The 16,476-nt window shown below is 43.6% G+C and overlaps 3 protein-coding genes across 5 annotated transcripts; 2 read left to right on the top strand and 1 right to left on the bottom strand.

Annotated features, from left to right (window-relative positions):
* The first annotated feature begins 4,193 nt into the window (after positions 1 to 4,193).
* Positions 4,194 to 5,126, top strand: LOC121803067 (aspartic proteinase CDR1-like). Its single transcript, XM_042202778.1, has one exon. The coding sequence runs from the start codon at positions 4,194 to 4,196 to the stop codon at positions 5,124 to 5,126; it is 933 nt and encodes a 310-aa protein (XP_042058712.1).
* Positions 5,127 to 5,363: 237 nt separating this feature from the next.
* On the top strand, positions 5,364 to 8,951 carry LOC121803062 (aspartic proteinase CDR1-like). The gene is made up of 5 exons (XM_042202775.1): positions 5,364 to 5,394; positions 6,022 to 6,140; positions 8,067 to 8,236; positions 8,356 to 8,590; positions 8,634 to 8,951. The coding sequence occupies exons 1-5, from the start codon at positions 5,364 to 5,366 to the stop codon at positions 8,949 to 8,951; spliced, it is 873 nt and encodes a 290-aa protein (XP_042058709.1).
* Positions 8,952 to 13,262: 4,311 nt separating this feature from the next.
* On the bottom strand, positions 13,263 to 16,161 carry LOC121802345. Of its 3 annotated transcripts, none has more exons than XM_042202004.1 (3): positions 16,127 to 16,161; positions 14,168 to 14,810; positions 13,263 to 14,078 (listed from the first exon to the last, which is right to left on the bottom strand). In XM_042202004.1, exons 2-3 carry the CDS (start codon positions 14,767 to 14,769, stop codon positions 13,406 to 13,408), a joined length of 1,275 nt encoding a protein of 424 aa, XP_042057938.1. In that variant the 5' UTR covers positions 14,770 to 14,810; positions 16,127 to 16,161; the 3' UTR covers positions 13,263 to 13,405. The 3 variants fall into 3 exon arrangements, with proteins under 3 accessions (XP_042057938.1, XP_042057937.1, XP_042057936.1); XM_042202003.1 differs by lacking the exon at positions 16,127 to 16,161 and adding an exon at positions 15,601 to 16,104; XM_042202002.1 differs by lacking the exon at positions 16,127 to 16,161 and adding an exon at positions 15,664 to 16,103.
* Between the last annotated feature and the right edge of the window lie 315 nt (positions 16,162 to 16,476).

Below are 16,476 nucleotides of genomic sequence, written 5' to 3'. Positions count from 1 at the left end.
TACATTTGGAAAGGCGTTATGATGGTTGGCCAAAAATTGCATCTAAATGCACGAAAATATTCTCGTCGGGAGCTTTCCTATCATAATTTATAAGTACAGTAGTATTTATTTATTTATTTTACTAGTTAATTAATTGTAATAAGTAAATGGAAAGTTGTCTTTGACCATATCAATCGACTGTTATACTCTTTCCTCATACTCCCTCCTTGTTTCCCTAGCTATAAGTTTATTTCTTTTTAATTTATTTTCTTTTAAAAAGATTGATTCTCTAATTTTCTTTAGGTGGTTGTTCATCATATCCTAATCTAAGGCTCTAATTTGATATTAGGTTTGATATAAATGTTGGATTTGTTTTGAATCATACTCATAGCAAATATATATGAATATTATGTCATAAGTGCTTTTGCCTAGTAAAAGATTTGGCAAATGTGATTGAGTAATTCGTAAGAATCATGGTTCATTATTTGTATTTATATCGAATTATATAATTTGGGGGAATATTCTCTGAGATCAATCATTTTAAGATGTCTAAATTTGTAAGTTCGACAAGCTACAACTAACAACTCAACAAATATACAAATATGTGTTTAAATAAAAATTTTAACCAAGTACGTTTTAATCTAAAGATTTATATTGTAATTTAAAATTGTTTGATCTTAATCACATTCTAGAACTTTCGTAAGTGTTGGCATGGCAAGTGCTTAATTCCAAACCCCAACTTTATTTAAACTACTACTAATAATAATATTTTAATTTATTCTGAATTTGGCAACCAAATCTATTTACGTCAATAAATCGATGCAAACGATTTAGAATTAAAGCGAAAGAATCAAGAGATATTTTTACTCATCTGTCCATTCCTATAAATAGGTAAGACACTGCGACTCAAAACCATAAACCCTAAATCAAACCATGGCTAAAACCCTAAAATCCATGATGTTGATTCCTTACATCGCTCTACTCTCCATGTTTTTCTGCTACTTCAAAAGCCAGCCAAATGCAAGCGGTTTCACCACAGATCTCTGTTGGCAAAGTTGGAAATCACCATCAACAAGCCATGGTCATCGAGCTGAAGGATGTTGACATGGATGCAAATCCTAGGCAAATAATCAAGACAGTTCGTGAGCTTGCCTTGGATGACAAGATGCCTACACGGCGCTCCACGTCGCACAATGTGGTCCCTACGCTGAGCTGGAAGGATGTGCTCCTGAGAGGAAAGCAAGGACCGGGAAACGTGTCGACAACACGTGAAAGTGTGCCCGGATGAAGAAAAGTTTGTTATTGTGTTTTGTCTCTTTGTTTGAGCTGTCATATTGTTGCAGCTAGGGTTTAGTAGACTAGTTCTAGATCCTTCCCTAGATGAATATAAATAGCCTCTGATACGAGACATATCTTCCATATCTCCCGAATATTAGTAATTAATATCTTTACCGTATATTTTGCTTAGTTGGTTAAGATTAGACTAGATTTATTTGTTTGAGAATTCCACATTATAAATATGTGGGAATATCTCATAATCATCATTCAAGAAATAAAATAATTCACGATATTTTCCTTTCTTCTACAATCCCAAAACCCTAGCTCCTATCGTCGTTGATCGTCGGGCAAAGATTCCCGCGACTTCACGGAGGAATTGATCCTAGTTCTTGTCGTGTGCGATCGACGGGCAAACGTTCCCGCGACCTCACGGAGGAATCTAATCGAGGTTAAGGAGTACATCCTTAACAAGTGGTGTCTTCATTGTCGATCTCATTATTTCATGACGAATCGTGTGGTAGGTCGCACGGAATCAATCGTGGCAACGTCGACCAGCTTCATGGTCGGAGGCGAGCCACTACCTTCGCCGTCTGTTCCCTTGGACACACCGGCACTGGCGTTTGAACACATCTTGGCGTCGCTAGCCCACCTGGAGGCTAAGATTGAAGCGTCGGAGCAGCGTGCGGTAATCGTTCAGCCTCCGCCGAGGCCCGAACCGGACCCGCCGTACTTGGATTGGCAGCGGGGGAGAGAGGACTCGACGCGGCATCGTGCGGTGTTGACGACGGAAACTGGAGTCTCTTCGCAGCAGCAGCTAGGGTTCGGCGACGGAACTGCGTCACGTAGCGCGTTTCACGTGAACCCTAATGGGAGTTCCCCCTGGGATCGCGAGGGTGGTTATGGCGGCGGTCAGCCCTCACGCGGGTTTCTTCACGCGAACCCTATTGGGCAACCTCAAGGGGATCACGACGGTGTCTGGCAGTCTTCACGCTGGCTGCTTCACGCGTCGCCGTGGGATACTGGACCACCGCAGTGGGATTGCGATCGCGAGGGTGGAGTTGGCGTCGGGCAGTCTTCACGCAGGTTGCATCACGCTTCGCCGTGGGATCACGCGAACCCTACTGGACCACCGCAGTGGGATCGCGATCGCGAGGGTGGAGTTGGCGATGGGCAGTCATCACGCGGGCCACATCACGTGTCGCCGTGGGATCGCGACGGGTCCAGCGGCGTCGGGAGTCGGAGCAGATTGCACACGGCGTGGGATAACCCGGCCCTGAGACCGGAGAATCGATCAGGTCGGCCCGTGTCGGCATGGGACGGTGCAGGGGGCCGACACGAGGGAGTGGGATACGCGGATATGCCGCGCTTTGATCAGGTTCATTCAGATAAGCCTCGTTATGATCATTACCGGGTGGAGAAGCTCCGTTATGAGAAGATGAGAGCCCCCCGTTTCGACGGATCTGATGCGGCGAATTTGCAGGCGATTAGGGTTCATGTCGATGAGAATTAGAAGATAGGAGCGGTAGGAATTGAGGATCAGTTTCAGCAGAAACAGAGTGATGGATTTGATTTGGTTTCTCCAGAGTCCGCCTCAAGTGAAGGAGGTATAAGAAACCCCCTATCCAGCCCCGACGACGATAGCGGAGAGGAGAACGAATTGTTAGATGAACTGCCCCCGCCCGCTGTGATTTCTCCGCCGTGCAGCCTCTATATCAGTGGTGAGGAAGAAACATTGTTAGATGACGACGAGGAGGTTGATTCCATTGAGGAAGTGGAGAAGGTCGTCGCATCTCTCGAGGCTGCTCGAATAACATCTCACGATGTTGTGGAGAACTGTTCGAGTGAAAATTATGGGGCTTATCTATGTGCATTAGTTGGTAATAAAGTTGCACCGTCCTTTCCAATACATTGGAAGGAGATTGCCTTTATCTGGGGGGAATTGCTTGTTCGGGATCCTGCACGTTTGAAGCCTCGATCAACATCTCTCGACACCGATGCGAGGTTGATCCCTCCGCGCAATGACACGTCATGTTTGGGCATTCTTGGAAGCGTGGACAAGCTTTTCGTCTGGGGATGGAATTTTTCCGACCAAATTGGGTATCCTTTGTTGATTGATGATGGAGGTGATGAAGGGAGACGTTTAGCTGTTCGTTGTGCGTTTGATCCAGGGGGAGATGTCTCTCAACAATTTTTGGCTTTCAACTCTCGTCGTTGCTTCGTGGTTTCCACCTTGAGGACAAGGTGAATTTCAACCGTGGGGGAGTTGATACGAGACATATCTTCCATATCTCCCGTATATTAGTAATTAATATCTTTACCGTATATTTTGCTTAGTTGGTTAAGATTAGACTAGATTTATTTGTTTGAGAATTCCACATTATAAATATGTGGGAATATCTCATAATCATCATTCAAGAAATAAGATAATTCACGCTATTTTCCTTTCTTCTACAATCCCAAAACCCTAGCTCCTATCGTCGTTGATCGTCGGGCAAAGATTCCCGCGACTTCACGAAGGAATTGATCCTAGTTCTTGTCGTGTGCGATCGACGGGCAAACGTTCTCACGACCTCACGGAGGAATCTAATCGAGGTTAAGGAGTACATCCTTAACAGCCTCTCTAATAGAGCATGAACCATGAAAATCTGAATACACACTTTGAGCTCAAAAACAATGTCTTCTTTATGCTTATTTATTGCTTCTTTACATGAAAGTTTCCTATTTCATCAATCTCATCCACAGAGACTCCCCCCTTTCCCCTCTCTACGATCCTTCCCTGACGCTGGAGCAGCGCCTCGACAACGCCAGGAACCGATCCATAGCCCGGTCCAGATACTTCACGGACATCCTGAGCGGGACGCCCGTATCGCCCGTCTCCCCAGTCTCAGGAGCATACCTGATACAGTTCTTCATGGGGACCCCCCTTGAAGCAAACCATGGCCATGATCGCCCCCTGCGTGAGTTGCCGCCCCCAAAAGTTCCGACTCTTCGACCCCAAATCCTCCACCACCTACAAAGACGCCCTCTACGGCTTCCCCGGCTGCACCGCCATGGGGAATAAAGGCTTCTGCGACGCCAACCGGGACAAGTGTTTGTACCTGATTAGCTACGGCGACGGGTCCCACTCCACCTGCTCCGTGGGGTCAGAGACCTTCACCTTCCGCTCCACCTCGGGCGGGTTGATTCGCTTCCCTAACGTCGTCTTCGGCTGCGGAACCGACAACTACGACAAATTCCCCAACGACGGGTCGGGTATTGTTGGGATCGGAGTCGGGCCGGGCACGCTCCTCCCGCAATTAGGGTATGGCAAATTCTCATACTGCCTCATCTCGCTAGAGGGATCCAAGTACGATGCCAGCACATTGCATTTCGGTTCCGACGCGGCGGTTTCCGGCTGGGGAGTGGTGTCGACGCCGATGACGAAGCTTCGGAGCTTCTACTATCTGACGATGGAGGCGATCAGCGTGGGGAGCCAGAGGTTTCCATTCATCATCCCCATTGGGGGAGCGAACATCATCATTGACTCGGGGACGGCGCTGACGCTGCTTCCCATCAACTTCTACGATGATTTGGAGACGGCGATAGCCAACTCGATCGATCAGAGGCCGGTTCGGGATCATGGAGGGTGGCGGCTGTGTTACACGGAGGCGTTCGTCATGCCCAAGGTCACGGTGCATTTCAAAGGGGCGGATGTGGAGTGGAAGCAGGAGAATGTGTTTGTTAGAGTGGATCAGGATTATGAGTGCTTGGCGTTGCAACCTCGTCAAACTATTCCGATTTTCGGTAGCGTTGCTCAGGTTAACTACATGGTAGGTTATGATGTTACCAGGAACACGGTGTCGTTTAAGCCTACCGAATGCGGGGCATAGATAGATAGATAGACAGATTGACTAATTTTACTATACCTAGCTCAGATTAACTAGTTTTGCTACCTAGCTCATTTCGTTAACTTGCAACTAGTTCGTGCTCATCCCTTGTCTCTATAAATTTTATGCTTATTCATTATAGAGTTATTATGAAAAAAAAAATTAAAACCAACTTTTTACTCAGATGTTGGTGCCCCTCTATTTGTATCTTGTCGAAATTACAAATATGCACGTCTAAAAATGATTGATCTCGTAGAATATGCCTCATTATGTAATTCGGTATGGATACAAATAATAAACCATGAGATCTTAAGAATTAAATGTCACGTGCCAAATCTTTTACCATGCAAAAGCAATTATGACATATATTAGTTCTTATAGTAGTATCAAATCTAAAGCCAAACTAGAGCCCTTAGATTAGTATGGTAAACAAAGGGTAGATTAAAAGTATTTACTTATATGCATGCATATACTAGAGTCTAGAGAATCAACATTCTTAAAAGGAAATAAACTAAGAATTTGGTAATAATTTAAAAAGAAACCTAATTTATAAAAGGATAAAATATAAAAGTTAATTGATGTTGGTTAACAATAATTTCCCATCTACTTATTATATAATTAACTAGGAAAACAAATATTTACTAAAATAAGATAAAGAAAGCTTCCATGAATATTTTCTTCCATGTAGATGCAATTTAAGGTAATGATGGAAACGAAATCAGAAATAAATCCCGTAAGATAATTAAACCAAAATAGATTTCATTCATCTTCCTCTCCTATAAAAAGAATAGAGACTGTCTGTGAGTCTAAACCATAAACCAAACATGGCGAAAACCCTAAAAGCCATGTTGTTGATTCCTTACATTGCTCGTCTCCATCTTTTTCTGCTACTCATTAGCTAATAGTAATAATGAAAGCCGCATCATCAGTGGGTTCACCACAGAAATCATCCACAGAGACTCTCCCATTTCCCCTCTCTACGACCCTTCTCTGACGCAGGAGCAGCGCCTCGCCAAGGCCAAGCAACGAGACCTATTCTAAGGGCGAAAGGAGACGGCCCAAGCACCTATCACCCGCGGTAGCGTAGCCTACCTGATAAAGTACTCCATCGGGTCCCCCCCCCCCCCAAAGCCCACCGTGGGCATCCTCCTGGACACGGGAAGCGATCTGGTGTGGACGGAGTGTGATACGAGTCTATTATTATTATTATTTAGTTTAGATATATTAGGGATTATCATATCTTTTCTTATATTTATTTCTTGGTCATTAAGTTAGGGTAGTAGTTCTAGTATTATAAATAGGATAGATTGTTATCTTTTTAGTCATTCATCCAATTAATAAGAATATTGATTTTGCCCAACAACTCGTTCTAAACTTACAAACCCTAGCATTCGTGCTGCCCGACGGGAGATCCCCGCGCACAGCAGAAGCTTTGTTCCGCCGACCCGAAGTCAGGGCGCCGGAGAGTTCCTTGATCGTTGGAGAGAAGCCATCGATCGCGGTTAAGGGGAAAGACCCTTAACAACTGGTGCTTTCATTGAGAGTTGACCCTCCCACCATCTCGAACCGAAGCTACACCGCTGCTCGACGGAAAACATTCCGCGCACAGCAACTGCTTTGGTTGTCGAGTCCCGCCTGTCCGCCGAAGCTTCTGCTTTCAACTCTCCTTTTTGCTTCATGGTTCCCACCTTGAGGACAAGGTGGATTTTAACCGTGGGGGAGTTGATACGAACCTCTATTATTATTATTTAGTTTAGATATTATAGGGATTTAGCATATCTTTTTCTATATCTTTGTTTTCTTGTTCATTAAGTCAGTAGCATTATAAATAGGATAGACTGTTATTTTTTTATTCATTCAATCAATTAATGAAATATTGTCTCCACCAAGGATAACGTGTGTTTTTCAATCCTAACTTTGGATTTCCTCCGCCGATCCTAATTGGACGCCGGAGTATTCTATCAGCCGCCGAGTTATCTGCCCGACGGGAGCGACTCCCGCGCACAGAAACTCTGCCACCGTCCGCCGAGCCTATTGGTCGCCGGAAATTGATCTCCACCGCAGAGCGAAACTCGCCGCCGGTGCTTGTTAAGGGAAACACCCTTAACAACTGGTGCTCTTATTGAGAGAGCTGTCTCCGACGGGTTTGGACCGATCCCATGTGGTGACTACTATCCCAATTACGTTTACGACGATAATCCTCATACTCCCATTCATCGCCGTCATCGCAGTCAAGCGGCTGGCTGAACGCGTGCGGGATTGCAGGTTCCAAATTCTCAAACCGCCGGCCCGTCTCCTCTCTCCAAGCATTTAATTTATCTAACCTATCCATCAGGCGATCCAATTTGTTGCCAATTGAGTCGTCCCTGCGTCCCTCGTCGGAAGGGCGGTCAATCGGGTCCTCCTCCATGGGAGGGCGCTGAAAGTCCGACTTGTCGCGGCGGCCTCCCACGTGAGTGCGGCGGGAAGCACCGTCTGGAAAAGTGTCGGGGCGGTGACCCCCCACATTGATTTCCCGTTGCTATCGAAGCGGGACATGAGTAAACCGATGAAAGCACCAGTTGTTAAGGGTGTTTCCCTTAACAAGCACCGGCGGCGAGTTTCGCTCGGCGGTGGAGATCAATTTCCGGTGACCAATAGGCTCGGCGGACGGTGGCAGAGTTTCTGTGCGCGGGAGTCGCTCCCGTCGGGCAGATAACTCGGCGGCTGATAGAATACTCCGGCGTCCAATTAGGATCGGCGGAGGAAATCCAAAGTTAGGATTGAAAAACACACGTTATCCTTGGTGGAGACAATATTTCATTAATTGATTGAATGAATAAAAAAGATAACAGTCTATCCTATTTATAATGCTACTGACTTAATGAACAAGAAAACAAAGATATAGAAAAAGATATGCTAAATTTCTATAATATCTAAACTAAATAATAATAATAATAATAGAGGTTCGTATCAGAGTGCGTCCGCAGAAGCTTCCCAATCATCGACCCCGGATATTCCAACACCTACAACGAGCCCAGCTGCGGCTCCCGCGAATGCACCGAGTACGAGGAGTCCACTACCTGCGACGTGATATCCGACACGTGCGGATTCAAGATTGCATACGAAGACGGGTCCCACTCCGAGGGAACCGTGGCGACAGAGACCTTCTCCTTCGATAACGCGGCGGGGGGACGGACGTCCTTCCCCAACATCGTGTTCGGCTGTTGACCGCACGAGACGTCTTCAACAGCGACAACGACGACAACGGAAACGGCGTCGTGGGGATTGGAGTGGGGCGAGCTTCGCTCCTCTCCCAGTTAGGATACGACAAGGTGTCGTACTGCCTCAACCCAGACGAATCCGCCTCGAGCACTCTGCATTTCGGCTCCGACGCGGTGGTTTCAGGCTTGGGAACAGTGTCAACGGCGATGACGAAGAATGACGTCTTCTACTACCTGATGCTGGAGGGGATCACCGTGGGGAACGTGAGGGAACATTATCATGGACTCTGGGGCAACCGTCGCTCAGTTTCCCACCAAATTCTACTTTGATTACGAGGCGGCGATAATGGCCTCCATCAATCAGTCTCCGGTTCGGAATTTTGATGGCTGGAGGCTGTGTTATTCGCAACTGATCTCGTTGCCCAGGATCACCGTGCATTTCAAAGGGGCGGATGTGGAGTGGTATGCAGACAACGTTTTTACAAAAGTGGATCAGAATCATGAGTGTTTGGCGGCGGATCCTATGCTGGTTCGTTCTTTTTACGGTAATGTTGCTCAGGTTAACTACTTGGTATGTTTTGACGTCACAAACAACATTGTGTCGTTTAAGCATACTGAATGTTGATTGTTGAGATAGATAGTAATAGAGTATTTCCCTTGTTTTATATGTCTACACTGTTTCCTCTAAGTTTTAAGTTTTAACTTAAACCAAACTCCTTTACCTACGATGAACTACACAGTAAACTTTTCTAGACTGATTAATTTGATTGTGTTTGATTGTGTTGATTTCACACACAATTTCCACAAAAATTTATACAGAATATTGACTTTAAACCTTTCTAGAATGATAATAAAACAAGCATAAATTTGGCCATCACTACAAAATTATGGAAAGTTTATCTCCCACCTTCAGTAGACTTGAGAAACGATGTCTACTTCGTAACATTAAAAATGGAAAGAAAAAAAAAAGTAAATACTCACTCAGTCCCCCAATATGTGTCCAACTTTGAGTATGTAGGTCCTAGTTTTAAAAAAAAGAGGGAACATCATTTTTGGTCCACGAACTTTGCCAAAGTATCATTTTAGGTCCGTGAACTTAGAAAATATCATTTTAGGTCCGTAAACTTTGAGTTAGTATCATTTGAGGTACTTTTTAGTATTTCCAAATTTTTTTGGACGAAAATACCCTCAATACCTTAAAGTGTATATATTTTTAATAAATTTATCATATACTCATATTTTTTTATAAATATCTTTACAATATATTTTTAACAAATTTTCTAAATATAATTTGACCTTAAATATTATCACTTAATTTTGTGACATGCAAGTAAAATTGCTTCTTCAATTTTTTATATTAATTTTTTTTAAAAATTGAATAAAGAACTTTCTTTAATAATAAAAATTGAATAAAGATCTTTTTATAAATATCTTTACAATATATTTTTGACAAATTTTCTAAATATAATTTAGCCTTAAATATTATCACTTAATTTTGTGACATGCAAGTAAAATTGCTTCTTCAATTTTTTATATTAATTTTTAAAAAAAATTGAATAAAGAACTTTCTTTAATAAAAAAATTGAATAAAGATCTTTTTATAAATATCTTTACAATATATTTTTGACAAATTTTCTAAATATAATTTGACCTTCAATATTATCATTTAATTTTTTGACATGCAAGAAAAGATCTTTATTCAATTTTTTATTATTAAAGAAAAGTTCTTTATTCAATTTTAAAAAAAATAATATAAAAAATTGAAGAAGCAATTTTACTTGCATGTCACAAAATTAAGTGATAATATTTAAGGTCAAATTATATTTAGAAAAGTTGTCAAAAATATATTGTAAAGATATTTATAAAAAAATATGAGTACATGATAAATTTATTAAAAATATATACACTTTAAGGTATTGAGGGTATTTTCGTCTAAAAAAACTTGGAAATAGTAAAAAGTACCTCAAATGATACTAACTCAAAGTTCATGGACCTAAAATGATATTTTCAAAGTTCACGGACCTAAAATGATACTTTGGCAAAGTTCGTGGACCAAAAATGATGTTCCCTCTAAAAAAAAATTTACAAGTGAAAATGTGTTAGTGGAATGTAGTGTCCATTACTAAAAAGAAAAAGTGAAGTGGGACAATGAATAAGTGACATACCAAAATGGAAAATTGGGACACATGAAAATGAGTATGACATTCTAAAAATACTTCACAATGCAAAATAAGGATACGTCGAACATGACGGAGGAGGAGCGCCAAGCACACAAGCGCCATGTGCGCGTACTCGAAAAATATCTTTATAATCAGTGTACTCTTAGGAAGTTGTAATTCTATTTTGTTGTCTATAAAGTCGTTTCAATTTATATATTATGTTCTTGTATTTCAATTTTACAAGTGGAAATAGTGAATAGTGCAAGTTAAATGTTTTGGCATGGGAGGGGTCTCGAGGGAGGGCGTGCATTGTAGGAGTTGTGACGTGGGATAGAAATTTGGGAGAATGATGATGTAGCGAGAGTTCTAGCCTAAGGAGAAGGTGTACATAGTAGATGCTCTAAAAGGAGTACACATATTCCACTAATATTTTCCTCTCACTTTTATTAACATATAAAATTAATTTACTATTAAACTTGTATATTTGTTTATATTCTAAGAAAATTAGAAAAATAATCTGGTAATTCTAAGAAATATCACGTCTAGAAATTTGTACAGTTCAGTATGTGAGGGGGAGAAAGAGCAGCGTTTCTTGTTTGATCTTGACCGTCCGAACAAGATCTTCAGTATGTGAGGGAGAGAAAGAGCAGCTTTTGTTGTTCGATCTTGACCGTCCGATCAAGATCTTAGCTGTGAGAGTGATGAGAAGCAGTTACAGAATCAGTTAAATCGCAGCGCCAATTCATTCTGCTTCTTTATATTCCGATTCGCAACCGCATTTCCCTCTCCATTAGCAAACTCAATCTCACACACACACACAGTAAACAAACAGTCATGGATTCTTTCCACTGCATCAGCCTCTTCACTTTCTCTCTCCTCCTTTCTTGGAGCCACGCCACCACCACCACCACCACCACCGGCCCTGTCCTCCCGCAGCCCTCCTCCGCCTTCCTCGCCGCGGACACCCTCCGCATCAGAGGCTACTCCATCTTCGCATCCCTCCTCGTCTCCATCTCCTCCACCACCAACTTCTCCGGCACCCTCCTCGCCCCGCCGGACTTCGCATTCTCCTTCGCCTCCTCCAGGCCCCGCAACCACCACCGCCCCCCGCCGCGCCCCTCCGTCCCCGTCCTCCTCTACCACACCCTCCGCCCTCCCCTCATCCTGACGTGGCCCACCATCTCCTCCCGCGACGACGGCGACGAGCTCCGCACCTTCTACAACAACAACTGCCTCTACCTCCTCAAGAGCACCCGCGCCAGCGAGGTCTCCATCTCCTCCTCGCCCTTCACCAACCCCATCGCCACCGTCAAGATCCGCCAGCCCGATCTCTACGTCGACGAGCACCTCATCGTCCACGGCATCGACGGCGTCCTCAACCCCTCCTTCGCCACCAGATGCTCCGTCACCTACAGCGATCCCACTGCCGAGACCGTGCCGCTCCAGGTTAACCGCGTGTTTCTTGACCGCGCCATGAGGGCTCTGCGGCGGAACGGCTACAACGTGGTGGCCACCGCCATGAGTATTCGGAGATCGGATCTGCTGCCGCTGACGTCAGTAACTGTTCTCGCGGTTTCCGACGAGCACCTGTTCATGACTCCCGGCGGCTTCCACTACGACTTCCGCCACCACGTCGTCCCCATACGCCAGCGATTCACCGATCTTGCCAGGATCGCAGCGAGGGGAATTGAATTCCACACTTTGTCCCCGAACAAGACGGTTCACATCGTGTCCAACGCCGGCGCCGTCAGCGTCGACGGCGTTCCCGTCGGAATGAGGGAGGTTTATCATAACCGCTGGATGGTTGTGGTTTCCGTTTTGGCGTCGTTAGACACCTCTCTACCGGCTCCACCACCCGAAGAAGCCGTCGCTGATTCAGCCCCTTCTCCGGCCCCAATTCCTAGTGTTTCTGAGAAATCCCCAAATCTTAGGGTTTCTGCTAAGGGAAGATCACACAGAGCTCTTTCGCCGGATTCAATTCATATGATTTTCGGTAAGGGCAGATCACACAGAGTTCCTTCTCCGGCACCGGCGCCGGCGCACAAGGAGAAATCCGAAGACCATAGTCCGGCACCAGCTCCGGAGGCCTTTGACGGTGCAGCTGATTCATATCCGGACTGGATGGTTCCGTCTCCTGCGGAGGAGCTCAACGGAAATGAAGATTTTCTGAGCATAAGTCCGTCGCCGGCTCCTGAGAGTGAGGGAGCGGAAAATATAGTAGCATCACCGGTGCGGTCTCCGGCAACGCATGGCGTCAATGTTGTGCACTGCGATTTAAACGTCGTGATATCTGACGGCGTTGAAGGAGGGGATCTGTTATGTCCTGGTAGACCAACAAGAAGACTGCGGGAGACGGGTGGTTTTGACGTGGAGGGCTACCAGCCGTTAGATGCTCACAGTCAAGATTCTGATGACTTGACTCACTTTGACGACGTCAAACTTTCTGAGCATGTCAATATTGCTGATGATGTGTTCTTCTACACCTGATTCTTGCCACGTGGAGCTTTTTCATGCTCTTTCGATGTAAATAATTCGAAGTTTACTACTCATGGAGCAATATACTGAATTTTCTGTTCATCAAATTTGGATTTTTCTTGGCCATTATGCTCTTTATTTTTTCTTATTCTAGTTATTTTAATCGATTTGTTGATCATTTGTTAGGGCAAAAAAGTTGAATCACAATTCAAGAGGTTTGCAATCTGTAATGGAATGTAATCTTCAAAATGTTCTCAAATGTTCAATCAAGAAGATCGTGTTGTAAAATATTTTAGGATTTCTAAATGGGAAGGATGAACATGTAGAATTTTAACCAAAAGTTGGATAATTAGCAGTGTCCACATCTAATTCAAGTTGATTCTGTACAAAAATGTGATCCCATAATCAGAGGAAACTATTTTCTTAAACTGAATAATATCTTTCTTCACCAAGAATGGCTGCCTCTTCGAATCTTTCTACGAAAGGGAACGCACGCCTCTATACTAAGATCGACGGCAGCAGCGAGAGCCATGAAGATGGCGGCATCCTCGACACACGTGACATGTCTCATCGCGAGCTGCACGCGAGGCTTGCTCAACTTCCCTTCTCCCTGCACCCTACAGCTCATGACGAACCCACCAGCAACGGGGCTCAGCCCTGCAAAGTCACCACTGCTCTGTGGGCTCGGCAATGGCGTTGCTGCCTGTCTGTCAGTATCTATGAAGAACTCCCCACCTTTCTCTGCGTTGATCAGTATCTCTGAAACCAGAAACTCCCCTCCTTCCTGCCCGTCTGAGAAGACGTGGAAGCGGAAGCAGATGCAGTCTCTGACTCCTCCTCGTTCACGCCAGGCTTCGAGCTTCCCCCATGGCTGCCAGCTCTCGGGGCTGCATGGATCCGGGCGCACGATTAGCCAGGCTCCCGGATTGGACTTCGCCACCCAGTCACAGCCCGTTGCTGGAACAAAAGGGGTTGTTATGAAGGCCGCTGCAACAGCTGAGCCGGATAGGTCATGTATCTTCACCCTCCACCCCTTGCGCTCTCGTCTCCCCATATCTTGGTTCAAACCATCGGCTGCATTTGACCAGAAGTTGCTTAGTGGATCAACCTGGGATGCCCTGAACATCATTCATCAAAACAAGAAATGACTATTCATTCATTTTGTATAACCCCGGTATTAAAATTGATTTAATCACATTAATATTACCTGTCTCGAGTAAACTTGCAGCTGAAAATAGGCTGCTTGACATTGCCTTGAAGCTGAACAATTTGCGGGCTCAACATAGTCTCATCTTCGAATTGGAAAACGTATCTAGGGTCAGGGTCCAGCTTCACCCGCATATGAAGCTCGGCTCCTGGTTTCCCTGTCTCGTGCCTGTTCTTGCCAATGCCAATCCAGCCATTGAATAAAATAGCTGGCTTTCCTTCGCACCATTCAGGACCAACATCCAACTTAAAAGCTCCAATTTGTTGCCTCTTGACACCAACACCACAGTGAGAACCCTTTTTCCCTGTGAAAACCACTATCTCGAGCCTCGCATGGGAGGCATATAAACATCCAGGTGCCAAGAGTGCTTTCAAGTCGGATTCTTCGAGATAAAAGCTTGACGAGACGCTGTGATAATTAGGAGCTGCTTCAGGAGATGGTATAAAAGGGATTGGCGTTGTCTGCACAGGGAAACCGCGGAGGCGGATCTCACATACATATGGAGAAGAGAACGAACAAATACCAGATTCTTCGGCAGCACTTCTGGGAAATCTAATTCCCAGAGATCCAATCGATAACCTAATAAAGGCCTGAGGATCCATTCCTATAAGTCCATTTCTTCGCAGATTCTTTACGGTGTAAGCTGTTACACCAAATGCTGATAATTAGGATGAGATCTTATGCAACAACTAGAGTTCATAACAAGGAGAATTCAGCCTTTCTCAAAAATTCGACCACAATGAAAAATTCATCAGATTGATCCTATTCTAATATGGTCATATAAAAGTGGAAGAAATATTAGATTGAAACTATTCTAACAGCTCATGTTTTGCTGCATAAATAGCAAGAATCTTATATGAATATGAGTAAATGGAGAACGAGAAAAGTAACCTTAAACTCGACTTATACCTTCTGTGATACTACAAAAGATAGCAAAACAGAGCATCTAATTTGTACCTCTAATTTCCCATGTTTCTTCTTGAAAATTTGCTTTAGTTCATAACTTACCACTGTCAAAGAAAAAGGAAGAAACAGAGCATTTTGATGCACCTAAACACCAACTCCAAAATTAGCAAATTCAACTTCATTAACACACACTAATCGTTGAAAATCCTTATCCTCTGATTAGGGAATGCTTATCTTGTTACAAGAATTGAATATGGAATGCTTATTGCTTTTTGCCCAACCTTATCACTAACACAAAAGAATTGGCAATTCTGAAGACCATCCATATTTCCTTACAAAACCCCTAACTGCAGTAGTATCATATTCTTCTCATCTCTATGATATGACCAATTTTTTCCAAACTACCATCCGATTCACAATCCTAGTAAGCTTAAAATCACAACTTTGAGTCATAGACTCTGTTCATATAACCCAAAATCTAAAATAAACACACACACACACACGGAGAGGGAGAGAGAGAGAGATACATTAAAGGAAAACACAGCTTCATAGGCAGCTGAAGCTCAGACAAGAAAAAGCAAACAACCCACCTTGAAAACAGTATCTTCTCCTTCAAAGAAACCCCCACTTTCACTGCATCAAGAATTGGCCCAATAAAAAAAGCTGCCAAATTCCCCTCACCCACAAAATTTCCTAATCAAGCAAGCTTCAAGTTTGAGGCTTTTCACCCTTTCTTCAAATGAGGACTCGTTTCATCACCTTTTTTGCCTCTTTTCCCTTTTGCAGATCCAAGAAAGATAATGCGGAATTATAAAAAGGGGGGAACTTTGGTCAATAACGATTGGACCAAAGCACCAACCAGACTTTCAAAGAATAATTCACATAGACTACTTATGCACACACCACAAGAAAAATGACCAATGCGTTGTTGGGGTTGAAGAAGTAGTGCTTTTGGTATGTGTGTGCGTGTGTGTGTGTGTCAACATACAGTCTGCGTGCAGTTTAAAGATGGTAAAGAACAAATTAGGGGAGAAAATAAAGGGATATTATTACCTTGTTAAATTTCTGCCACTTAAACTGTCAGACACAAAATTATCTGATTCTGTTATACAGAGTTAGCACTTAGATGTAATGATTTACAGTAATTTTATAGTAGTAGAATTTAAAAAATTAAATGATTATTTTCCGGCTGAAATAGTGGACACGCCACTTATAACAAACATTCTATATTTAAGTAGACTAACCAAAAATATTGGTTTCAATTTTGACTAATTTGTTATAAATATTTAAATGTCGGCATACGTAAAATGCCCCTTGAATGACGGACAAAGTAATGTATATTTATTTATTATAATCTTCTTTGAAAAAAAAAGGTGAGATACAATTTTTATTAGACTACTAAT

Source organism: Salvia splendens, chromosome 5, assembly GCF_004379255.2.
Source record: "Salvia splendens isolate huo1 chromosome 5, SspV2, whole genome shotgun sequence".
Taxonomy (NCBI): domain Eukaryota; kingdom Viridiplantae; phylum Streptophyta; class Magnoliopsida; order Lamiales; family Lamiaceae; genus Salvia; species Salvia splendens.
This window is presented reverse-complemented; position numbering and strand designations above follow the sequence as displayed.